The sequence below is a fragment of the Podarcis liolepis genome (assembly GCF_965112155.1).
Source record: "Podarcis liolepis genome assembly, chromosome: 8".
Classification (NCBI taxonomy): Eukaryota; Metazoa; Chordata; class Lepidosauria; order Squamata; family Lacertidae; genus Podarcis; species Podarcis liolepis.
Window position 1 is genome coordinate 33141535 of NC_139560.1, and position 26035 is coordinate 33167569.

The 26035-nt window shown below is 44.2% G+C and overlaps 2 protein-coding genes and 1 long non-coding RNA gene across 5 annotated transcripts in view; 2 read left to right on the forward strand and 1 right to left on the reverse strand.

The window, feature by feature from the left end:
- KCNB2 (potassium voltage-gated channel subfamily B member 2) overlaps positions 1–25281 on the reverse strand; it is a 239804-nt gene extending 214523 nt beyond the window's left edge. The window contains exons 1-2 of the mRNA XM_083517237.1: positions 24828–25281; positions 19315–19406 (exon numbers count right to left, since the gene is read on the reverse strand). The gene's annotated coding sequence lies outside the window, so the exon portion shown is untranslated. The remainder of the gene's footprint in view (positions 1–19314; positions 19407–24827) is intronic.
- Positions 10683–15535, forward strand: LOC310713723. Of its 2 annotated transcripts, XR_014529431.1 has the most exons (3): positions 10683–12491; positions 14390–14519; positions 15437–15535. It is a non-coding gene; the product is annotated as an uncharacterized lncRNA (long non-coding RNA). The 2 variants fall into 2 exon arrangements; XR_014529432.1 differs by lacking the exon at positions 15437–15535 and having other exon boundaries at positions 14390–15190.
- TRPA1 (transient receptor potential cation channel subfamily A member 1) overlaps positions 25224–26035 on the forward strand; it is a 32223-nt gene continuing 31411 nt past the window's right edge. The window contains exon 1 of one of the 2 annotated variants that reach the window (XM_083517221.1): positions 25224–25539. In XM_083517221.1, the coding sequence (XP_083373347.1) occupies positions 25423–25539 (117 nt within the window). In that variant the 5' untranslated portion in view covers positions 25224–25422. The remainder of the gene's footprint in view (positions 25540–26035) is intronic. The other variant, XM_083517220.1, reaches the window with a different exon arrangement.

Here is a 26035-nt window from a genome sequence, read left to right on the forward strand (position 1 = left end):
AGCCCACAGCTCTGCTGACATAGGTATTTACAAACAAAGGCAGAGAGTACTATCACAAGTTTTACAATCAAGCCAAATGTTCTTCAGCCACAACAGAGTAGTTGGGAAACAGTCATTAATAGCAAATTCTTATCTCAATCCCATCCGTACTTATGGATAATGAAGTATTCCATCACCAGCTAAGTATCTAATTGGCAGCAATGAATTTATATATATTTGATATATATATATATATGTTGGTTTTGGCATGGTGCTTTAATAGCAACATACTTCTGAACATGTGCATGTGGGAAAATCTGAAAACAGCTTTTGGTGTATGCAAGCCATTAAAAGTCAGTGTACACCATGGTTTAAGGTCAGCTGTAAAGAGAGTTCATATACTCATTAGACTATGGTCCCTGTGTTGCTACAACTCACCAGCCTGGCTTTTGCCTCTACTCTTAACAATTAATCTTCAGTAGCTTATTTTCTAAGCTAAGAATGTTAGAATATTATTCACCTGACACTTTGCTAAAAGATGCATAAAACTTGTGCTGCCACTGCTTTCTTGGCTTAGAAGGAGAACGTGGCAAAATAATGTTTGTGACTTGTTTATATAACCAAGCTCCAGAAGATGATAGCTCAGGCTGTTATCCCAAGGTGTTACCCTGAATTTTTATTTTATTTTTTAAACCCCTGTACAAATGGGGAGGGGAACATCCAGGGCTTTTCTTGAATAGTTCATCTGCATCCCTAGTATGTAGATAGTGAAAGTAAGGGAGAGGAATCCCTTTTCTTTACAATTCCTCAGCAGCAGGTCTAGGCAGCACTCAGAGGTCCGCCCTTATGCATCACCCAGGCCCTCTGCAGCATAGCAGTTTGGGGGGTTGCTCGGTGCAGAAAGCTAAACAGCCTCAATATTTGTAGGCACTGTACCCCTGGAGTACTAGTTGCTGAAAACAAACAATGATGAGTTGCTACTGAGCTCACATTCCTCTAGGCAATGTACAATAAAAAGTTGAAACAATACAACTAATCAATCAGTAAACACAATAAGCCAAGCAGCTAAAATCAGCCTTCAATTCCAGAGGAACAACTACCACCAGTTAACAGAGAACAGGCCAATAAAAGATGTTAAAAACCAGTTTAAAAATTTACAAGGGTTTCAACACAATATATCACCTGTGCTTGGAACGCTGCTACAATATATGTTCTATTATCCAGGTTAACTTGGTCATTGGTGGAGATGGGTTTGCCTGCCTTGCTGGATCCATGTGACTTGTTGATGAAGTTTTTACATTGTATACATCTTACATCTGAGATACAGTACCCTACTCTGGGATTTTTAAAATAAAGAGTAGGCAAAAATATCTCAAATAAATAAATAAATAAATAAGTTCTAGTACACCACAGCTATAGTGTTTGTGGCTCACAAAATCTCAGAAATAATTGACAGTTCTTTGCCACAACTTATTTCAGTGTACTTTCTCAACTATACTACAGAAACACTGCCATCCAATGGTTGCTATATTAAGTTGTTGTTTGAGCATTTGTCAAAAGGCAGAAAAAGTAGTTGAGCATCTTCATTATTTTGAATGTTTAATTGATAAAAATATGCAATTTAGATTTGGCTCAGAATTCAAATTTCTCCCATAGTCAGCTGTATGTGAAGTTGCCATTCCAACCTGGCCAGTTTTAGGAAGTAGAAATGTATAGGAAATAATCAAAATAATCCAAATCTTTGCATGAAATTCAATGGCAACAAATATATTTTATTGCTTACAGGCCAATGCTCTGACTTAATTGGTCATTTAAACAGTACTAATGACCACAACCCTGTTTTCAGCTCATTCTGATATTGTACTGTTACACACTACCCCAATCTCAGAGCGAAGTGAGATTCCAGGGGTCCAGGTCTGTGTTTCCTTTGGAAATCAGGCATAGCAGAGACTGTGGTGTCTTTAGTATATACGGTTTATTTATACATATATACAACCTGAGTCTAGAAGGAGGAAATTCAGAGCATTCGCATTCCAAGAGAATCTCTTGCTTCTCCCATAGGCACAGCAGTCTTGGCTCCAAAACAGCAAAATACCATGTTCTCTCTCCCTTTTACAGCCTGTCTGCCCACATGGTACTCTGATCCCAACCCCTTTCTCTGCAGCTTGCAAACTCCAAATAGTGGGGTAGGAGAGATGAAAATAATGCTAATATAGTTCACATCTGGCAACCAATGTGCCTTTGATTTCACATAGTACATGAGCAGAGGCATCTAAAAAGCCTGGGACACAAATTTTCATGGCTGTGTGGTAGCTTTGGTGGCTCATTTAACAAAAGTAATGTTTAGCATTAACTCTGGAAATGTATACTTGATTATGACCAAACTAAGCCTCCTAGGAGGATTTTGCTCTAGGAGGTGCACATATCAGATGCACATAAAATGGTTGCTGCCTGTACTTCCTTTTGCTGATCCAGCCAGAATCCTAGGCCAGTTATCTTCCTTGCTCCGTTCTAGGATTTCGAAACTACTTTTTTCTCTATTCACTATCTTCATTCTACCCCCCAATGAATATCGTTTATCAGTCTTTTGTGGTAACAACCAAACTTTAAGTGCTCATTAACGTTGCTTGCTAAATCTGCTACTTCACAGTTCTCTGCCAGTTTCCATTTGATTTTTCCCAAAAAAGTGAAGCAAAGGCTTCAACACTGGCGTAAAAGCTTTAAAATCTGAACACTGTAATGTTAAAAGCTAAAAGGAACTGATTGCCATCCTGCTGCCATCAGAGGAAAAAGTTTGAAAATGGCACTGTTCAGATTGTTCAGCCACAATTAGAAGGGCTCCCTTGACTCCCCCGACTCCCAAAGCAATTGAAAACTACATTAGGAAATGATTGTCTTTATTGGGAAAGGGAGCAGCGGAACTCAGACTATATCATTACCCAGCAAGCTGCCTGATGGCCAAACCAAAGAGCAAAGTGCAGGGCAAGGGGTTACAATGTGGTATATTAGCATGAACTTTGCTTCAAACTTTGGTGGATTTCCTCTCTCTTCCAAATTGCTATACAGCAAGAGCGAGAAATGCTGCCTTATCTCTGGCTATTTGATCTGGACAACTTGAGATAGATTTGATAGTTACCCATCTAGGTAAGTGCTTGAAGTCAGCCTTGCAATAACAATAAAAAGTCTGCAAGATTTATTAGAACACACCATGTTTTCATAGTCTGCCAGCCACATATTCCTACATTAGTTTTTTTTGTGGACATTGAAGGTCAATAAGAAGATGACGAAGGGAGGGAGGGCGGACAAACTCATTCCCAATTCCCATAACTTTTCAGCCCAATTACCCGGAAGAAATGAGAATTCTTTGTCAGCTGGCAAACATGTAGAATTTCTTCTAAGATCACATGCAGTGCAGTCCTGTACACGCCTACTCAGAAATCAGTCCCTTTGAGTACAATGGGGTTTTGAATTCAGGTAAATGAGTACAGAAATGCAACCTCAACAAACCTATATATTGTACTTTCTAGGATCATCAGAGGTCCCTCATGTCCCATGTACTATTCTTAACATGTTTCAAGAACAGATGCAATTCTCCTCTTGCTGAATTTTTTTTACACTTACATGTATGCACATATACACATCTTGATATAAAGCCATGCACAAGAAATTAGGGGGATGATATAGGATTATCAAAGTCAGATTCTATTATCAAGAGGTAGACAAGTTTAGCTTCATAACAAAATAAATTAGCAGATTCTACAAACAAGGTGTCTACAGATGCATCCTTTGGTCCCTTGCACCCTTTTCTTTCTTTCTTTTTATTCAATAAAGTTTTTTATTTATACAACAAGAAAAAAGGGGGGAAAACAGGGGGGAAAACACAAATACCAAATTACACACAAACTACAAAAATAACCATAGACACACAATTTTCTTAGCAAACAATAAAACATCTACTGCTCTTAACACTAAAGACCCAACCTTCAGTCTATTCCATATTTCAAATTCATATTACTTATTGCCAATACACACTTTTATCATAATTAAACTTATTCTCAATAAATCTAATTTCTTATATCTACCTTGCAACTATTACTGAAGTTCCTCGAATGCTGCAACAGAATTTAAACTACTATATTTATTTTTAAGATATTCTTTGAAAACCTCCCATTTTGAAACAAATTCCTGTTTTGATTTATTCTTTATTTTTTCTGATAAACCATCTAATTCGGCACACTCTGTCAGCTTTTGGATCCAATCTTGTATAGAGGGGATTTCATTACTCTTCCATTTTGCCCTTGCACCCTTTTCAAAGAACTATTTCTCTAATTTCTTTATCTAATTTTATTCTCTAATTTTTTTCCTTGGTTATATGTATTTTCTTTTTCTTTTGTATTTTCTTTTGTTGTAAATATGTATGTTTTCTAATTTGTACTTAATAAAAATTAAAAAAAGAACTGTTTCGGCAACCCCCCCCCCACAAAAATTAGAAATTAGTACATTTTATGTGACGCAAATACATCGGGAGTGAGGGCGAGGTGAAGAGAAAGGGTGAATAAAATCTCATGCCTTTGTGCCATGGAAGCTTCTCTTGTGTTTGATCTTGTGGCAACAGTGTGCGGCGCATTGCCACACGCATACATTCCATCATCTGATAGGTAATTTTTGTGCTCCTGGACCTGTGCACCTTGTGGGGGAGGTTTCATGAGCCCCTAGGCACGCCTCTGGGTGTCTACAGTGAAAAGCGCAATCATGCCAACTCCTTGTTAAGAAATTAATTTATTACCATAAAATGAAGAGAGAAAGGAGAGGCAGTGACCTGAGTAGGGATGGGCAAATCTGTCGATTTAAACCCCCAGCCAACATTTTAAGATCCAGTTGAAAAGCCAGACACTGGAAATGTGAAAGCAGCCTTTCAAAATGTTTCCATTTCCTAGGTTTTCTTCTCTCACCCAGCTAATGCTTTTAACACAGATGCCTAAAATAAGCATCTTATCCATTTCTGCAAACGAGATGAACTATGCTATGACACTTAGTGCATTTCCCCCTACCCTTTACCACAGTCCATTAGTACACTACACCTGGTGCTTGTATAAACATGTTCATCTTCATGTAAATTAAACAGAGATTTTTAAAACATTATATACAAGAGGTAATGTGTACACAGAATAGGAATCAGCCAAGATCTGTCAGTTAAGTACACATCTGAGTGCTAACTCCAACATACAAAGGCAAACAGAATCCAATATGGGGCTTGGTTCTTTTTCAGAATGGGAAGCTAGCCTCCTCAAACTAAGAAATATAGTTCTGTTTTACTGGGAGCACGACACACTTACTTTCTACTTGGGTATATAAAACGGTAATAAATATGTGTTATCATGAATTGTGTATGCATTCCATGCACCACAAAGACAAAATAAACAACTAAGTCTCAGGAACTGTGTTTATGGATTATTATTTTTTAAAACAGTGCTTCGTTATCTAGAAAAAACTTAGTAAGAGCCATTTTATTAAATTATTTTACATACAAATTCAGCCAGCTGTGTGAGACTTTCACAGCCCATATGAAGAATATTTAACATGCTCACAGTATCTGTTGGTTCACTTCCAGACAAGGACCTCAGTTGGAGTAACTTACCATTTTCTTTCTTTTCTTTTGCTATTTCCCTGAAGAGGAATCATAGAAATTTAGAGTTGGAAGGGACCACTAGCGTCATCTAGGCCCAACCCTCTGCAATGCAGGAATCTTTTTGTCCTATGGTTGACATAGCAGCCGGCACAGCGATTTCTTCAAGTAGCTCTTTATTATGGTAAGCTGGAATAGAACTAACTCCGAACAGCTCAGCCGGCCTGTATTTATAGGCAGCCGGCTGTCAACATTGTAACCACAACAGCCCAGAGTTCCCGCCTAAAATAACTGACGCGGACCTGAGTGAAAACTATCTACAGACCTGAGTGAAAACTATATACAGTATCCCCCTGTTGGCCCAGGGTGAAACTACACTACATAACACCCCTCCCCACCGAGATAAGGCGTTAGTTACAATCGTAATGGTTTCCTTATATACAGCATTACGCGTAATGGTTCAATTAGGCACAAAAGCATATCAGTTACATTTCCCATACTTAGACCAACAGTGATACCTGTCCAACAACATAGTCCTTTAAATAAGTTGGGCGCTTGGAAACTCTGCCAGACCGCCGGGGACTGGTAGCCAAGTCCGGAGGGCCACACAGTTCTCGCTGAGGCTGTGGTGCGACCCTAGGTGGCGTTGGAACCAACTCCCCTGGATCCGCTGCTGTGGGTGGAGCCTCCGCAAGTGGAGTGGTCTGAGTCTGTTCTGAAACGGCTTGGTTCGGCTCCACGCTGGCAGTTTGCGAGGGAGGTGTAGGTGGGGCCTCGCCATCTGTACGTGTCTCTTCTGGAGCCGCAAGCGCAGTTGGGGGCACCTCGGTAGTGTCCAAGTCCCCAACCCTGCGCCTAAGCTGGTCTATGTGCCGTCGCCACAAGCGTCCGTCTCCGAGTGCCACCTGGTACGAGCGAGGTCCAGTGACTCCCACTACTGTGGCTGGCACCCAAGGGATGTCCCCCACATAGTTCCTGGTTTCCTGGGACAAATGACCGTGGTGCGTTGGCACAGCCTGGGGGTTCAGCCACGGCAAAGTCTGGGTGTAGCCGGTCGAGCGGTGACCTGAGGCGGCGGCCCATAAGCAGTTCAGCAGGACTCCTCCCTGTGGCCGCATGAGGGGTGATGTGTTGCACGAACAAGTATTCGGCGACCCGCTCATGCCAGTCTCCCCGGTCCAGGTGCGCCAGTGCCTCTTTTGTCGAGCGCACCATTCTTTCCGCTTGCCCGTTGCTGGATGGATGAAAAGGTGCCGTTAGGGCATGGCGGATGCCCAGTCCCAAAAGATACCGCTCAAACGTGCCTGACGTGAACTGCGGTCCGTTGTCAGAGACAAGGACATCAGGACACCCATGCGTTGCAAACAGGCCTCGCAGCACCCGGATGACAGCTTCGGTAGTGGTGGAGGGCATCAGGGCGACCTCCAGCCATTTGGAATAGGCGTCCACCACTACCATAAAGGTCCGGCCGTGAAAGGGGCCAGCCAGATCGATGTGCACCCTCGACCAGGGTGTCTTTGGCGTCTCCCAGGTGTGTCCCTTAGCTGCCGGTGGTGCAGGCCTTGACTCTTGGCACGCTTGACAGGCGGACACCCAGGCAGTGATGGCATCGTCCATATTAGGCCACCAGACGTAACACCGAGCCAACGCCTTCATTTTGACAATTCCCGGGTGGCCAACGTGCAGAGCCTCCAGGACGCGCTGACGGAGTCCCTGGGGAATCACGACGCGGTCTCCCCACAGCAGACAGCCGCGATGAGCTGAGAGTTCATGTTGTCTGGTTGCGAAGGGCTGGAACTCCGATGCAAAAGGCCCTTGTGGCCACCCCCTCCACACCCAGTTGAGCACCCGGCTGATGGTGCGATCCTGGGCAGACGCGGAGGCCACAGTGGCAGCCGATACAGGCGCTGCCGGAAGATCCTCAATCAGAAGGAGCGATGAAGCTGGAGCCGGGTCTTCCACAAATGCTGGAAGAGGGCAACGGCTGAGGGCGTCGGCATGGCCCATCGATTTCCCCGGGCGATGGATGAGCCGGTAGTGGTAGGCAGCCAGGAAAACAGTCCATCGCAGCATGCGTGGTGAGAGGACCGGTGGAGTTGGACGATCACCGGCGAGGAGGCCCAGGAGTGGCTTGTGGTCAGTGATGAGGTCAAAAGTCCTGCCATAGAGGTATTCATGGAACCTCTTCACTCCAGCCACAAGTGCCAATGCCTCCTTGTCGAGCTGGCTGTAATTCCGTTCCGTCGGAGATAGTGTCCTGGAAAAGTAGGCGAGCGGTGCTTCTCTTCCATCTGGAAAACAGTGACTAAGGACAGCACCGATGCCAAAAGGTGAGGCGTCGCAGGCAAGGACCAGCGGCCTGGATTCACTGTACTGTACCAGCACACTGTCTGAAGAAAGGAGAGCCTTGACTGCGTTGAAGGCCGCCGTCTCCCGATGACCCCAGGCCCAAGGCGTCTTAGTGCTAAGGAGTCGGTGAAGAGGCTCAGCCACTGTGGCTTTGTGGGGCAGGAACATGTTATAAAAGTTCAGCAGCCCCAGGAATGCCTGCAACTCCGTTTTGTTCTTTGGGTTGGGGGCCTGCTGGATAGCGCGGATCTTGGATGTGGTTGGATGAAGGCCGGAGGCATCGATAAGATAGCCCAGGAACTCTACCTGTGGAACGGCAATCTGGCACTTCTCCCTCTTTACCTTGAGCCTGGCCTCCTGGAACCTGGTCAGTACGGCACAGAGGCGCTCGAACAGCTGCTGGTGTGAGTCTGCAGACACCAAGACGTCATCAAAATATGGTACCACGCCCGGAAGCCCTTGCAGGAGACGCTCCATAAGGCTTTGGAAGATGCCAGGAGCCACACTCACCCCGAACTGCAACCGGCGGCAACGGAATGCCCCCCGGTGGGTGACAATCGTCTGGGCTTCAGCAGTGGCATCATCGACTGGCAGTTGTTGATAGGCTTGGGCAAGGTCCAGCTTAGCGAAGACCTTACCCTCACCCAGGGAATGCAGCAGGTGTTGGACAACAGGAACCGGATAAGCGTGCTGCTGAAGTGCCTTGTTGATCGTGCACTTGTAGTCAGCGCAGATTCTCACCGACCCATCTGGCTTGACAGGCGTGACGATGGGGGTTTCCCACTTTGCGTGGTCAACCGGCTCCAAAACTCCTTGGGCGATCAGTTTGTCCAGTTGTTCGTCCACCTTAGCCTTGATAGCAAAGGGAACCCGGCGTGGCTTTAGCTTGATGGGGGCGACTTGTGGATCAAGGCTAAAGGAGATGGGCGTACCTGTATATTGCCCCAAGGTGCCGTCAAAAACCTCGGCAAAGTCTTTGACCAGACCCTCAGTCTCTGCGTTAGAGATGCAGTTGATGCCGGTGACTTCCAGGCCGAGGGCATCAAACCAGTCTAGCCCTAGGAGGCTTGGCCACTGACCTTCGACCACCACCAACCGGAGCAGGCCCGAAAAATCCTTGAAGGCGATCCGGAACCGGCCAACGCCTACCACGGGAATGTCGTTTCCCTGGTAGTCTCTCAGGTGTACGCGGTGAGAGTCGAGTTGCCTTTTGGACACTCTGGGTACCAGTCTTTTGATGGTGCTCCATGACACGATGGACAGGGCAGACCCGGTGTCGATCTCCATGTCACATGGAGCTCCTTCAATGAGCACCGTGACGTTCAGCTTGCGTCGCGTAGGCGAGTCGGTTTGGCCAATCGTGGTTCCAGACGGGCAGCGGCAGTTGGTGAGGGCGAAACAACTTTCCTTGGCAGACTGGAGTGAAGGCTTGGACTTGCGAGTCGATGAAGGGGGGGTGTCAGACGGAGCTGATCGGCAGACCTTAGCGATGTGGCCCCTTCTGGAACACTTCCTACAGATGGCGTCTCTGAATCAACACTTGGCACGGGAATGGTTGCCTCCGCAGCCAGCACATTCCGGTTGGCCCTTGGACTTCTGTTGGAACTTCCTGCGCTCCCGCTTTGTCTGGTGCACGTCATCGTCTTCACTGGAGGATGCCTCATCACTGCTGGCCTCTTCATGATGCACCGGAACTGGCTCCCTAGCAAGACGCGGGCTGCTGGACTTGCGGATCTCCTGGGCGGAGCGTTCAGCAGCTTCTGAGGCCACCGCCTCCTCAATGGCTTTCTGTAACGTGAGGTCTGGCTTGGCTAGGAGACGCCGTTGCAGATGGATGTCCCGGACCCCACAGACGATTCGATCCATCAGGGCATCGTCTAAGTCTCGGAACTCACAGTGCATTGCAGCCTGTCGCAGGGCGGTGGTGTAGTTGTTGATTGACTCCCCCTGTGCCTGGTTCCGGTGGTAGAACGCATGGCGGGCAGCAATCTTGGACGGCTTTGGTGCGTAGTGGTTGCGGAGCTTCTCTTGGATCGTGTCCCATGGTGTTGCCTGGACTGCTTCAGGCGCAACCAATGCTCGGGCCGTCTCAAACACCTCAGGCCCACAGAGGCTGAGGAATAGGCCCCGCTTCCGATCCTTTGATACTGCTGTCAGCTCGTTGGCTTGGAGGTAGCAGTCGAACCGAGCGAGGTAGGAGTCCCATGATTCAGAGGCTGGCGCAAACGGCGGTAGAGGCACGTGTGAAGTCATGATTCCGATGCCGGCGTGAAGGGCGATGGATGGAACACAGTGCTCTAGCCAGAACAGTCAGCTCTGAATTGGTTCTGCCCAGTGATTTCGCTCAGTGATTTCGCTCTGTGATTCAGCTCAGTGATTCAGCTCAGTTCAGAGGCTGGCCGCATCTGGCTGTGCTCTGATGTCCATCTATCCCACCTTCGTCGCCAGTGTTAAGTTGTGGGTTGACATAGCAGCCGGCACAGCGATTTCTTCAAGTAGCTCTTTATTATGGTAAGCTGGAATAGAACTAACTCCGAACAGCTCAGCCGGCCTGTATTTATAGGCAGCCGGCTGTCAACATTGTAACCACAACAGCCCAGAGTTCCCGCCTAAAATAACTGACGCGGACCTGAGTGAAAACTATCTACAGACCTGAGTGAAAACTATATACAGTATCCCCCTGTTGGCTCAGGGTGAAACTACACTACATAACAGGGCTTGAGCCCACAATGCTGAGAATAAGTATTTCATGCTCTACTGACTGACCTATCCCAGAATAACAAATAAGACAATATTGATCCTTGTGCTTAAATGGCATGCAGTAGTATCACCAGCATAATGCCTGCAGCTACCAGTACTTCATGTGGAGCCTCAGTATAAATCTTCTTAAAATTCCACAATGCATGGGAGACTTATTTCTTCTTCCTGCTGAGTTCCTGTTTGCACTGGCTTAGCCTCTTCTACACTGAGCATGTCCCTTTTACACTTGGAAACCCAGCCTTCCTTCTATTCTGAACAGGATTGGTGCAAAGAGCTTCTCTCTGTGAGAGAACATGACAATGGCTGCTGTAGATGCCTTTTTTGCATGCATTGATGGGGTGGCTGATAGGGGTGGGCATGCCCACACCATTTTGTGGTAGTCTTATTTGTTTAGATGTAGCAACCATTTTGTGTTATGCCACAGCAGCGTTTTGTGACTAGCACCCACAGCACTTCCTCAAAATTCCAATCATGATCACTGGTCAAAAATGGTTGGTGAATCCTGGCCTATGATTTCCAAAATATACAGGGCTAGCAGCAGGTTTCAGGAGTGGATCCCTCAACTGTAGTTGGTCCCTCACTTTAAGGGTATAGCTGGTGGAGATGGTCCAGTGGTGAATGGGAGCTCACATGGCTGGTCTCACTGGCATGGCCACCATTTGAATTTCACCAGAATGCAGTATCAGTGCTGACGGCCATGCTGGGCCCATGCCAGTGCAATCTCACTTACTTTGATTTATCCACAATGCAGTGCCCGTGAATTATGCAACAGCACTGCATTGTGGGGAAATTACGATGACAGTCCTGAGCCTGTGCTGAGCCACAAAAAAGTTAATGGGGGCCTACAGGCCCAGGGCCAGCTGTGGTAGTGGGTCCCTATCCACTGCCTTCAGAAGGCCCCAGCCTTTTGCCTTCAGGCACTTTCCTGAAACTCTATAAGCTGTGTTGAGCTAAATGGAAGCATGCAAAATGCACTGTAGAAGAGGCACCTCTTCTCCTATCCCCTTTATCTCCTACCCAAGACTCCTGTCCCTCCTGCCCTCATTTTAATATCCACCAACTACCACACCTCCTCCTGTTTGTGTACCTTTCACATATGTATATCCTACTTCTCCAATGAATGCCATACTGTGGCAGTTAAGATAGCAAATTCATTTTAACAGAAACTGTTGAGCATACTGAGCATCACAGCAATCCCACTAACTACCAGGGGAATCTTCTGTATAATTGCTATGCATAAGGTTGATTGGGTGTTACTTAATAGTGTTCTTATGAACAATGTAATGAAATTACACCTGAGAGATGTAACTGCTTCCAGTCACTAGAAATAGAAACTCTGATGGAGCTTATGGTTAGCATTTTAACAGCAACAGATAATAGTGTATATTCAATTTTCTGTATTTAGTTTCTCATTTAGGAACTGAGCTAAATGGCCTCATTCAGTACAGCTTCATGATGATGAGCTTAGGTCCTAGGTATCTGAAAGACCGAATTCCCTCATACAAACCTGCCCATGCTTTGGGATCTTCAAGGATGGTCCTTCTCTTGGTCCCACCCAGTGCTTTTTTCAGCCGGAACTCACTGGAACTCAGTTCCAGCACATATTTTTCTAGGAAAAAAGCACTTGTCCCACCATCCTCACAGGCACACTTGGTGGGGACACAGGAGAGAAGTTAATTGGGTCCCTCCTTGCTGTCCTATCAGCAAGTGAAGACCTTCTTGTTCCAACAGGCTTCTATGAACTGACTGCTTTTAATTAAAGGGCTAGCGCCTTATTGTAATTATTGGTATGTTTTAAACAGATGTGATACATAGCTTTAATTCTATTTTGTATTTTAATGATGGATTTTTATATTTTTTTAGTGGTTCTTGTTTTTATCCATAAGCTGCCCTGAGTCCTGTCAGGAACAAAGACAGAGTATAAATATATAATAAATCTGAAGCCATACAAAGTTAGATCCTTTGTATTGTTTTGCCTGCTTTCTTTATATCATCAACTGTAACCTCACTCCATGTGCCCATTTTTCTCCCTGGGTCCCAGAATTCTCCTTATAGTTTGGCTGGTTATATCTTCATATGTATATTTTATAGTTTGTGTCTTCTGATTAAACCATGAACATTAAGTCAAGAACAAACCTTGGTTGCAGCCCATAGTTTGTTTGGGCATAGCACTAAGCCAAACAATGGCTTAGCACCTGGCAATCGCAAAGGAGGGAGAGGAGAGAGGCAGCCACAAATTTCTCACTAAGCACCAGCATCCGTACTCATTCACTCCAAGCCATAGTGTGGCTTAATGTTAAGTATGAACCCATCTTCCTGTGAACATAGAGAAAAAGGAACAATGGAAGTCCTATTAACTTGCTAAAAATTCAAATATTACGACTGGAAGTCGAGAGGCTCTAAAGAGGCAGGGAGGTAAAGTGGATAATAATGGTGTGAATGTATATCATTAAATGGAAAAGAAATAAAATTATATATATATTCAAATTATATATATATAAATTCAAATATTACAAAAACAGGAAACAGCAATCACTCTAATTCTATGGCTTAATAAGTTGAAGTAATGTTCAATCTGTCTAAATAGTTCTTTGTCTTCAAGTTCCATCAAGCAAACGTTTGAATTTTGTATCAGGTACGTACTCGATTGCAGTCACAGCTATATTTATGGACAGATTTCAGTATGAAAAATTGCTCCCTTTATAATGGATTTATAATGGAAATGCAGACACTACTCTGCCCATTCCAAGGCAAACTGTGCTGCTAGAATATTTATTACATTCATTTTGTAGCTATGCAACTGCGAGCCTCAGTTTTAAATGAAAAAGAGAGTTCCTGGCCTGTGTGATACATGAGATGCATCTGATTTTAAAACACAAGTTCTGAGTGCCCATTTTACTTAAAAGGATTGTTCTTGGACAATAATGTGAACTCTACACTATATCAAATGAAGAAATTAGTCCACAAATGAAAGCATTTATTTCTTTTGGTGTATGACCATTGTCAGTTATTCTGAGTTATGCACCTACCTTTGCCCCTTAACACTTGCTGGATCCAATGATTTGAGAGGTCTGGCACCCAGTTTAACACACCAAGCCTTGATTAAATTCCAACAGTTGCTAGATCCAAGGATTAGAAGTCTGGCACCCACAAACTCAGAAGCAATTGTATTTTATGCTTCTAACCTGACCTGGAACTGGCAACAATGGAAGATGGGATAGAACTCTTTAAGATATAGCCACACCCACATTGCAGCTGCTAATGATAAAGTGCACATATATATTTGTGAGTGCTGAAGACAGGAGACACAAATTACCATGAAGAAAATCCAATATTCATATGAAATGATCATGCTTGATTATCCTATTTTTAGAAAGGTGTCAAGAAAGAAATACTAAGCATTTATAGCTCAGTCAGTGCAACAAACTACAATATCAGCTAATGTAGAGATTGAGACAATTAGAATACAAAGAACAAATTGAACAGCGTTAATATTTACATAAAATCTCTAAAAAGGCTCTTTTGTTGCCTAGTCCAACATTTTTAGTATCTATCGCATTTATCAACCCGCTCCAATTCACTACAAAGGCAGGTAAAAACAACAACTACTGTACATATGCAGATTCATATACGTACAGTGTAATACCTCTCTGGTTTCTGTTTTATATTTTTCAGTGCTCAGATGCCCCTCATGTTTTCTCTGAAGCATTTCCTTTTGCAATCCTTGGGCACTCTCCACCTATGGCTTCTGAACAATACCTCTTTGATTACAGTTCATTCTGCCTTAAATGAAAATATGGAGCAGGTATGCACAAATAGTGACCTGTTCAGCCTGTGCTGGGACCTCTGATACCTCTGAATTACAAACCGCCATCCCTGAAAATGGCCATATTTTCTTTATTGTTTTTCATCTTTTCTGTCATATGCTCTGAATAACTGATCCTCTATAACTAGATTTTTTTTCTGGACAGAAGTCAATAGTTAAGTCATACAACTGAAATTGGGAAAGAGTCTCTGGATCCCAGAAAAGGTGCCTGCTAATTCTTTATTGGTAACAGATACTGAGCACTTGTGGTCAGTTTCTACAACAACACTGACTTTCCAAAAACAAATAGGTTGAACTTTTTACAGCTATATATAAAAGTCAAAGATTTCTATCTGTCTATATTGACACTTGGTATGAAGGCTCTAAAAACATATGCCAAGTCTTTATGCTGCTTTATATATTTGCAATAGCATTTTCCAATTTTGTCTTGATACATCATGGACAATTTTGCTTGTCTCTTAATAGCAAATAGTTTGGTAAGTGAGCTGTGTTGGTTAATTCTTTCTTTTTTCCTGTCCTTTCTGTGCATTCTGTTTAAAGTTCTGTAGCGGTTTCGGGGGGGGGGTTATGGTACGATGTATTTATGTTTATGTTTTTAAATGTAAATTGTTTGGAGACCTTTGGATAGTAAGAGACTAACAAGTCTTATATTATAAAAAAGTAATAGCATCTAGGTCACCCTCTATTAGTTTTAGCCAGGTCATTGCAGCTGCTGACACTTTTGACTATTTTGCCTAACCTGACACATCATTCTTATATTAAGATTTATATCTTTTAAAAATTAGGGATTATTGCTTACCTATATGAGTATAAATATTAGATCCAGTTCAAAGAAAAATCCAGAAGGCTTCTGATACTACCCTTACATATATTTGTTTTCTTCTTTTCTCCTTTAGGAGAAGCTCAGAGAGATAATTTGGGCAAGACTTTTTAAAGAAATACTAGCTCCTTAAGAACATTTAGAAAACTTCTGAAATGTGTTCTTGCATGTTACATTTAGCACTATTGTATAAATAATAAATCATTTTATAAAATAAACTAAGTTTTCATAAAGAACTTGCAAGCAATTTGATAAAATATTTTATATCCATATAATACTTGTTAGGGACCCACACAAAATACAGATGCACATTCTTTAATCTCACACATTCTACTTAACACAAGCAACTTGAAGGCTTACTTAGCTACTGGGTTATGAGAACTTATCTGTAAGAAACATACAGTGATAAGCTAGTCATCTAGACCTTCCATTAAGCCTTTGTCACGTATCAAGGTTAATCAGAATATGCCAAAGCAATAGGCCTGTTCAGGATAATCAAGACAATTATAATAATATTTTAGGCAGGAATTTCAGATTATCCATATTTACCAGACCAACTTTGGCCACAAACAATGAGAACGTCTTCTATGTAAGCAGTGCTCCCCCTTCCCATAGGAGTACTCAAGGGTATGCATACCACCATCTTTTTTTTCTAGAAGAAAAGCACTGGTTAAAAATGTGGCACTTAATATAACAACTTCATGGTGAGTGCCAGCACCTTTTTGTCTAGAAGAAAAGAACTGTGTGTAAATATTATTGTATAAATAAAGATTTTGCCAAGAGCAAAGTCATCAATGGCAGGGTTTAAAGATACTAAAATACTCTGTATATATTCACAAAGAAACTCAAAACACAAATGGGAAATATGCTGTATTTTGGGGGGGGGGGAAATAAGAGGGGCAAAATCGACTGATTTTTAAAAGTACTCCAGATTTCCCATTTGTGTTTTGAATGTCTTTGTAAACATATATAAAGTATTTTAGTTTCTTCAAACCACATAGGTGATTCTTTAAAGAACCAGAGGAATCATTTACTAAGTAAGAAACAGCCAGTTGTGTAGTTTGGGAAGTGACTAATCAAGTAGCCACAACAGCTGTTCTTTAAAGAGATTTTCTGTCACGCAAAATGTTCTCATAAAGCCAACATGTCAACAAAATGCTAAAAGGACACACACATTGATACTTTTGCTGGATATAAACTTAAAGTGCATTAGAGAATGAACTTAATGAAGGAAACATCCCCCCCCCCCCCATTTCAATGCAAAGCAAAGCAAACAAGGACAATTTACTTTGGGCGGGGGGAGTATGTGCAACCTTTCCACTATGCCATAATGCATTAGATACTGATCACATTCCTTTTCATGAGTTTTAAAAATTCACTTATCAGGACAGCGATTCTAACTATGCAGACTGTATTCCTGTACACTGCTGTTTAGACTATCCATTAAAAGCAATTAGTTCACTGAGAAGGTCAACACATGCCCTCCTGTGACCACCTAACCAAGTTGAAGCATTAGAAACTCTCTTGATATAACGCTGCCAGTCTTGAAAATGGAATATTGAAACAAAATAAGGTCCTGGAGGACATTCTGAAAATGCACGCTCCTCCCACATTGTTCATTGGCCAGACATCACTTACATAAATAACTTTCGCATAAACATCAAGCATAACACAGCTTCGAGCAGCACTCCCCTACTGAATTATACCTAAGAAACAGCAGATGAAGAGTCAGATAGCTGTGTCTTGGGAGTTATTTGTGCAGAACTGAGACCTCTACCCCTGAAAACTTCTTTGAAAGGTAACGAAAATATTGCTTTTGCTAATCCAATAAGATGATCATGCATTGTATTTTGTATTTTTAAAAATATGTTTCTTCAACATCAACAAATGAAGAAATCTCTTAGCATTTGATGCTATTCTTTTCTTTAGAAGACACAGTCTACATCCCATTATGATCACATCATCAAGCTCTGAAAATATTTAAATGAATTCAGATCTCTTTGCTACAATTTTGCTGTTGCTTGTGTCTTTGTCCTCATTGTCTATCATCTCCCTTTTTGTTATCACTCCACGTGTGCCCATAATATCAGGCTACTTCATTCACTTCTTGCATTCTGCTCTTTGTGCCTTGTTCCATGATGCTGTTCATGCCAAGGAAAGGCCTTGCTACCTCTACATATTAAGCCAAAACCCTTTTTCATTTACACCTCTGTAAATACACCTTTGTAAATACACTCTGTAAATACACCTTTATTTTGCAAAGTGACTTTTGGATCACCAATTCACTCAGCGCTCTTTGGTTATCACCGTAACTTTCTTCTATTCATTTGTTTTTCCCATCATATCCCTCTCCACCCCTTCATCCCATCTCTGACCAAACTTTTAACACTTTCTATTCCCATTCTTCTGGTCATGTTATAGAGACTGTAATCCTTTGGGGTTAGGAACTATATTGCTTGTTAATGCAGTATTGGAGTTCAGATAATATTAAGTTTAAACCAATTAAGGGGTTTAAATTGTGAAAGTAATGCTAATCTACCTTCTCAAACTAAAGTAAGAATATTCTGCAACATTTACCGGTATATTCTAATTTAGGTTGCTATTTTTGTATTACAGTTTTCTGTTAATACAGTGTGACTTCATTTTAGCATTGCCCAGACTGAAGGAAAAGTAGTATTTTCTACTTATAAAGTTCTTAGGTTACATAGAGGAGATTAAAATATTCCTATCTTATTAAACCAGTTATTTTTTTAAGGTGCATTTTAATCTGCTGAACTACTAAGAAATGCCCTATACCTAGACCAAAACAATGCAAAAACTGACTGTGGGGAAAGGTGACTGTGTGAGAATGTTCTATCATATTTCTGGAGAAGAATCCAAATTTGCCCAACAGAATATAAAGAGGAGGGAGGGGGGGAGGCTTAAAGCCTTTGAGGAATCTCCTTCAGAAAATTATCATGCCCCATAGAGCACAGTGGGTGTTGTGAGTGAGCAGAGATACTGGACACCCAAGCTGGAAGTATACTAGCCACATCATTGGATACAGCTTCACAAAGGCAAGTAGCATGGCATAAGGCTGAGGTTCTATGCTTGACATTGCCACATTGCTTAACTCAGCCCAGGCTGCGGAGTTGAATTGGGTCATGGGGTATCAGTGATGGCCATCAATGCCTTTAATGCCATTTGAGTGGCTTTCACACAGAGAGAATCTAGGGCACACTGCTGCCATCACCCCTGCAATGGGATATCTCACGCCTGTGCCCCAACGTCCCATCCCCAGCTACCTTGCATTTATTAATCCTACTGAATGCCTTAGTGCCCTTTGATAATTGTGACACAACAAAGCTGTAGTAAACAGCAACAATAAACCATCCCTCCCAGGGAATCAACAATACAAATATCATAGGATTTTGAAACTGATTCTGCTAGTTCCAGCCATATGTAAATTTCCTTCCTAGCCCTATCAACCAGCAGCTAACACTGGGTTCACAGCAATCCTGAGATTACGTCAATGTATGATACAAGCTACAGCAAAAAGAGGTGCATAGGGATGGGCAGGCTGGGAAGGAACTGGCTGTATCCTTGGGAGTAGGCACCCCTTGTAATCTTTCAGGTGGACCACATTCACCTTGGTGACCCTCTGTCCCTCCCAATCAGTTCTCTCCTGATTGGCTGGAAGCAGAGAGGCCAGCTGACATGATGGGCTGCAAGTACAGTATTATCTCTGCCCATCATCCCCACCTCAGGCAAAAAGAGGACCTTCGTGTGAAAATCTATTTTGTCACAGAAGACAGTAAAAATAAATGGCAACGTTCAAGTATCTAAGCATTACTGTATGCAAACTTCCACACTTATTATTCCCATTACGTAATACATTCTGAAATTAATTGTCTATCTGCCATTGCTTTAGCCTAAGTAAGCATATCTTGATTATAGCTGCATCCTTTTACTCACCAAGGTGTCCCATGGAACTCAGTGAATCTTACTTCTAAGTCGACCTGCATAGGATCTGTCAGCTTCTTATGTTTGGCAGGATTGTGTTCTTACTGTGAATATAGTTCATTTATTAAACAATCATATTTTCATTGAAGGTTTGCTCTGTGGTTACCTTTAGTGAATCTTGCATATCTTAATGGGTCCATTGTTTTACCATTAGCAAGCTCATATTGGCAAGAATGCGTATAAAAGTGTTTTCAGTCCACTCTGGGGAAAACAATACTGCCTACTTTTTGCCTGCTTATTTGAATTGGTTACTTATGTGAATCATTATGGGGAAACAGGAAACTATGGTCAGTAATGTTACAATTCTATTTCATTCCCCTTAGGAACTAATTCTTCACTATCTTTTTTCCCACATTCTCAGAATTTCCCCGTAATATTATTTTATGCTTCCAAACTCACACTGCTTTAAAAAGATGAAAATGCAATCAGCCTCAAAGAATGGACCAATACCATAAAATCCTGCTGTATTGTTTATTCTTTGGGGAACTTGGCTTCTCGTTAGATCAGTTAAACTAAAATATTAGCAATGCATAAAAGGTTGAAACCAAGATCTGTAACAGTAGTAGTACTGTGCAGTTATTTCAACAGCATACAGTCTGTTCAATGCAAAACAAATTTGTTTGTAGAATGTACATGATTATTTTTAATTGTCCGATCTAATTTAAAGTCTTGGGATAGGATAGGTAACAATAAACATAAAAATCTGTTTAAATTATAAATCTTATAACATCTCACTGAGGCTGCAATCCTACAGACATCTGGAAGTAAGCTACTTTGAACTCAATGGAGCTTAGTTTTGAGCACTGGAAATCTTTCAAGACATCCTTGTGAGTTGGAGGTGCCAGATTCCCCTAGTTCCTAATAGGTGTTAGGCTCAAGCCCCCTGAATCCAGCAGGAATTTAATGGCCAGAGTAGCCAGGCCAGCCTGATGATGGCCGCTAAGTATGAGTTGTTAACAATGGCAAGGTGATGAACCATTATTGTAACATTAAGAAAGCTGGGGCTCTGTGACAGACAGCTCTCCAGCTGTGAGTTATTTTGCAGGCCAAAGGCCAGAGTTTGAAGAAGAGTAGTTTCTTTTAGGATTGTGGTTGGCTAGGATGTGAGCTTAGGAGGAAAAGGTGGCGGTCTATGAAATGCAGCAAGCTGCAACAGAGCGACAGAGAGTGCCATGGCTAATTTCTGCTGAAATCTAAGACTGAGGACACGGGAAAGCAAGAACCCCTTGGAGGGTAGCGCTGTGAGTCCCTCCACCACAGGCTCAGGTTGTATATACCGTATTTTTCGCCCTATAAGACACACTTTTCCCCCTCCAAAAATGAAGGGGAAATGTGTGTGCATCTTATGGGGCGAATGCAGGCTCCTTGGCTTCAGCGATAGCAACGCGAAACCTCCGAAGCCTGCGCTCCGGAGGCTTCGCGTTGCTTCCGCTGAAGCCAGGAGAGTCTGCTCTTTGAGGCTGGCGGTGGGGGAAAGCAGCACTTCCCCCATCGCCAGCTCCAGAGGATGGGGGGCAGCGGGAAGGCGCGCGACGCCTTGCCGCTACTCTCCAACCCGGCTTCAAGGCTGGTGGTGGGGAAAGCAGCGCTTCCCCCATCGCCAGCCCCAGAGGATGGGGGGCAGCGGGAAGGCGCGCAACGCCTTCCCGCTACTCTCCAACCCTCCTTTGGGCTTTTGCGTGAGATGGGGGAATTCCCCCACCTCACGCAAAAGCAGGCAAAAGCCGCGCGCTCTTTAAAGGGGCTCCGCGGCTTCTGCTGGCTTTTCTACGAGGGGGGGGATTCCCCCACCTCCTAGAAAAGCCCGCAGGAGCCGCACACCCTTAAAGAGCAAGCGGCTCTTGGGGGCTTTTCCCCAAGGAGGGAGAAGGGACTGACTGGCCGAGTCAGTCCCTTCTCCCTCCTGCGGGCTTTTGGGGGAGATGGGGGAATTCCCCCACCTCCCGCAAAAGCAGGCAAAAGCCGCGCGCTCTTTAAAGGGGCTCCACGGCTTCTGCTGGCTTTTCTACAAGGGGGGGGGATTCCCCCACCTCCTAGAAAAGTCTGCAGGAGCCGCGCACCCTTTAAAGAGCAAGCAGCTCTTGGGGGCTTTTCCCCAAGGAGGGAGAAGAGACTGACTGGCCGAGTCAGTCCCTTCTCCCTCCTGCGGGCTTTTGCGGGAGATGGGGGAATTCCCCCACCTCCCGCAAAAGCAGGCAAAAGCCGCGTGCTCTTTAAAGGGGCTCTGTGACTTCTACTGGCTTTTGTACGAGGGGGGGGGATTCCCCCACCTCCTAGAAAAGCCCGCAGGAGCTGCACACCCTTAGAGAGCAAGCGGCTCTTGGGGGCTTTTCCCCAAGGAGGGAGAAGGGACTGACTGGCCGAGTCAGTCCCTTCTCCCTCCTGCAGGCTTTTGGGGGAGATGGGGGAATTCCCCCACCTCCCGCAAAAGCAGGCAAAAGTCGCGCGCTCTTTAAAGGGGCTCCATGACTTCTGCTGGCTTTTCTACGAGGGGGGGATTCCCCCACCTCCTAGAAAAGCCCGCAGGAGCCGCACACCCTTTAAAGAGCAAGCGGCTCTTGGGGGCTTTTCCCCGAGGAGGGAGAAGGGACTGACTAACCGTTTCAGTCCCTTCTCCCTCCTGGTCGAAAAGCCCGCAGGAGTCACGTGGGGCTCCTGTGGGCTTTTGCGGGAGGTGGGGGAATTCTGCCACCTCCCGCAAAAGTAGAGAGAAGGTCTGCTCCCAGAGCTGCGGGGGGGAAATCATATTTTTTTCCTTGATTTCCCCCCCTGAAAACTAGGTGCGTCCTATGGGCCAGTGTGTCCTATAGGGCGAAAAATACGGTATGTGTAAATAAACCGTATATCATAAAGACACCAGAATCTCCACTGTGCCTCATTTCCAAAGAAAACACGAACCTTGGGTAACCACCTGGACCCTGGAATCTTACACCGCTCGGAGATTGGGGTGGCGTGCATCAATATATTGGGAAACATGCTGGCATATATTATGCTACTAGTAAAATAGAGCTGAGTGTTGGTAGCATAGTGATGACACCAAACCTCGTAGACCCAGATGAACCATAGTTTCATGTAGTTGTCCTATATTTAATTTTGTTTGTTCTGTCTTGGGATGTTCTTTTTTGTTAGGTGATAAATTTCATGGACCGAACTGTGGGGTTAATGAAGTGAAAATACCTTTTTAGATCTTTTTCGTAATCAGGGTGTCTTTGTACCATATTCCAGCTGAGTAATGTAGAAATACATCCCTATTTATAGGAAGATATATACAAATGTCTCCTTTTCTCAGGGCATCTCAGGCCACCTGGGAAGAGACCAATGCTTGGTGATAGAGCACATGCTTTGGTGATAGAGCACATGCTTGGTGATAGAGCACATGCAGGTGGTCTCAGGGGCTGTACAGAGTAATTTTTCTTCTGTGTTTTTTATTTTGGAAGCCAAATACCTCAGGACTGCATGGAAGAAGAGTGCATGAAGAAATACGGCTTAACCCCTTCCTCTCTAGCCATTTTTTCAGCTTCTTTTTCACCCATGGAGGTCTCCTCTTGTGGGTATAAAGGCACCTTATAGAGGGTGATTTTAACCCAAAAATAACATTTCCCTGCTTTCCCCAGGCCGAAAAATGCCAGAAGGATCAGAGAGCTCTGCTTAACATGTAACTTGAACATTACTTATAAGATTATGTCTGTGAAACTTCCACAAACTGGGACAGGGACTGGATAGCTTTAGCCCCCTGTAATCAAAACCATGGACATTCCTTATGCCTTCCTCAGTGCAGTTAGCACATCATTACTCAGTGAGGCAGAGTTGGTCATAGCTGTTATCACTGACTATTGGCTGGGTATACACTCTGCAAATTTATACTGTGTATGTGGTCACCTTTACATGGGAAGAAGACTGAAGCAGCAACAAAGTCTTGCATAACCTTTAAAGGTCAAAACATAGTTGTAGGAGAAGTTTGGGTTTAAAAAATGTTTGTGTGGTGTACGTGCCTGTTTTTGATTGGAAGTAAAGAAGAAATGGTTCCTCTTTAGGAGGGGTAGGCAACCTAAGGCCCGTGGCCCAATTGCCTTCTCAATCCGGCCCACAGACGGTCCGGGAATCAGCATGTTTTTACATGAGTAGAATGTGTCCTTTTATTTAAAATGCATCTCTGGGTTATTTGTGGGGCACAGGAATTTGTTCATTCCCCCCCCCAAAAAAATAGTCTGACCCACCACATGGTCTGAGGGACGGTGGACTGGCCCATGGCTGAAAAAGGTTGCTGACCCCTGCTCTTTAGCACTGTTTCCCAGATAAATAGCACGCTCTTGAACGTGCCATGAGCCCCTGCAGTGGAAATAAAAATACAAGCACCTGTGTGGATATAATCAGTGCTATTTTTCTACAAAAAAACACCTCCCTTGTTCTCTTATAATGGCAATGGCACCCACCAGAGAGCTGCTGGAACTCAGTTCCAGCTGGGGAAAAAAGCCCTGGACATAATAAAGTCATAGAGGGCAGAATTCTGAAGGAACCATAGTTCTGTGTTCGTGGTGGCGTATTTACAGTGTCTGCTGCTGCTGGACAGAAGAGATTTGTTTTCCCAGCTTCAATAATAAATTCTACATAATGTTATGTGCCAGCCCAATCTCTGAGTGGGAAGAGACTCCAGGGTTTCCAAGCATTTTCCAGTTTGACTTCCTTGGAATGATGGTCAACACAGTACAGACTTTTGTGTTTTTAGGATGTGAGGTTTCATTTACACATATACAGAGCCTGAGTGTAGGATGGAGGAGCTGAGAGCATTAACAAGATCTATGAGGGTTTTTTTAAAAAATCAAGCAGTGTATAAATTTATTTATACACACACACACACAATATAAATATATATAGCTTCTGTTATGTTTCCAAGGAAGCCCCAAAGCACAGAACTGAGCAGACTTTTCTCTGCCTCTTGACTCCAGCATCTCTCACACAACTTTCTCACTGCTGCTCTTCTACCTAGGATCCTATTGCAACCAAGCTCATTCTTTACTATCCCACTGCCCTCAAGTCTTCTATTTGCTAGGAAAACCATACCCTGTTATTTCCTTCAACCTTCCCTTATAAAATGGGCAAGCATTAGGCAGTTTTTCTTTTTTTTAATTTCTTTTTACTAAAGCTGTAGATTAACATTATACTTTTTGTTGCTTAATTACAATGATAATATTCTTCTGGTGTTTCTAGAGTGCCGTACCAAATAATTCCCTTGCTAGTTTTATCTTTTTTAAAATTAAAGTTTACTTTTTAAAAAGCTGCTTGTGTTATTTATAATTATGTGGCTTTTACAGTTTACATTCTGGGTTGTTTTGGTCCCCGTGAGGGGTTTGTTAACCGCTCAGCCTTAGGCTGTATCTTCCTCAGGACATATAAATTTGGCACTTAAAAAGTAAATAGGTTGTTAATAGCTATTCAGTGCTTTATATAATAAATGGGTAACATACTAGGCTGCCGGTGTTTAGGTTCTTTTGGCCTTGCGAGCGTGCGGGTAGGGAGTCCAACCCGCAAATTTCTGGGTACCGGCCTAAATGGTCTAGCTCGTTCCTGAGGGGAAGCAGCAGCAGCAGCAGCAGCACAAAAGCGTCTGTCTGAGTGGGGACGTCGCCACATCGACCCCACGGCGGACAGCCGAGAGGGGCCCCACTCCTCGGCTGAGGCGCCAATTTCCTCCCTCGGCGGTCGAGACTTGTTCTAGCGGAGGCCGCTTCAGCCTCGCGAGGCGAGCGCACCGGCGAGACCCCTCAGGCCGCCGCCGCCCCTGCTCTGGCCGCTCTCCCTCAACTCCGGAGGCGGGAATCTCTTCCACGAGCCCGCCGCTCGCTCGCGGCCTTTCCTCACGCCTCTTCCTCGTGCAGCCGGCTCCTCCTGACGACGCCCCATTCGCGCCTCCTCTTTTGTGGGTGGGCGCACCTCGCCCGTCCCTCCTCCTCCTCCTCCTCCTCCTCCTCCTCCTCTCTCGGGCTGGGCTTTCCCCTGCACACATGGCTCCTTCTGGTGTCTCCCACAGGTCGCCGCGGGAGACGGACTGGCAGCGAGACCATGAAGCGCGCCTTCCTGAAGCTGTTCCAGTCCGGGCAGAGCAAGCAGGACACCTGCTACGAAGGGGTCGTGTGCGAAGCCGACGCCGCCTCGGTCGCCTCGCAGGATGTGTTTAAGGTAAAGCGCCTGGCGCCGCGCGAGTTCGGCAGGACTTAAAGTCCAGGTTAAAGGGGGTATAAGATTGCAGCCTGAAGCAGCCGCGCATCGCGGGGCTACCGGGAGCAGGTATGGAGTGTCTTCAGATCTGCGATTTTGGGGAAATCCTGTTCTGGAGGGTCTGGGTCCTTGGTTTGTGAGCCTCTTTTCCTGCCAGGATTAACCATGGAGGAAGATCCGTCGAAAATTCAACAGGCCAAAGTTTTCCTTTTGGTGCACCTCCATACTGGCAGACGCTGTACCTATTGAATCTTTTCCTGGTAAACATGTTAAGTGCACAAAGTGATGGCCCAAAGGCAGTTTCAATACCCTGGCCAAGAAGTCCAGGATGCTGAAAACTCAGCTCTTAAAAATGATGCATGTATTGGGAATGTACTTGTTTCTGGGATCTAAAACTTCTCTAAAACCTCCTTTGGGACAGAATGTTGGACTAGGTTACCTTTTACAATTCTATGAT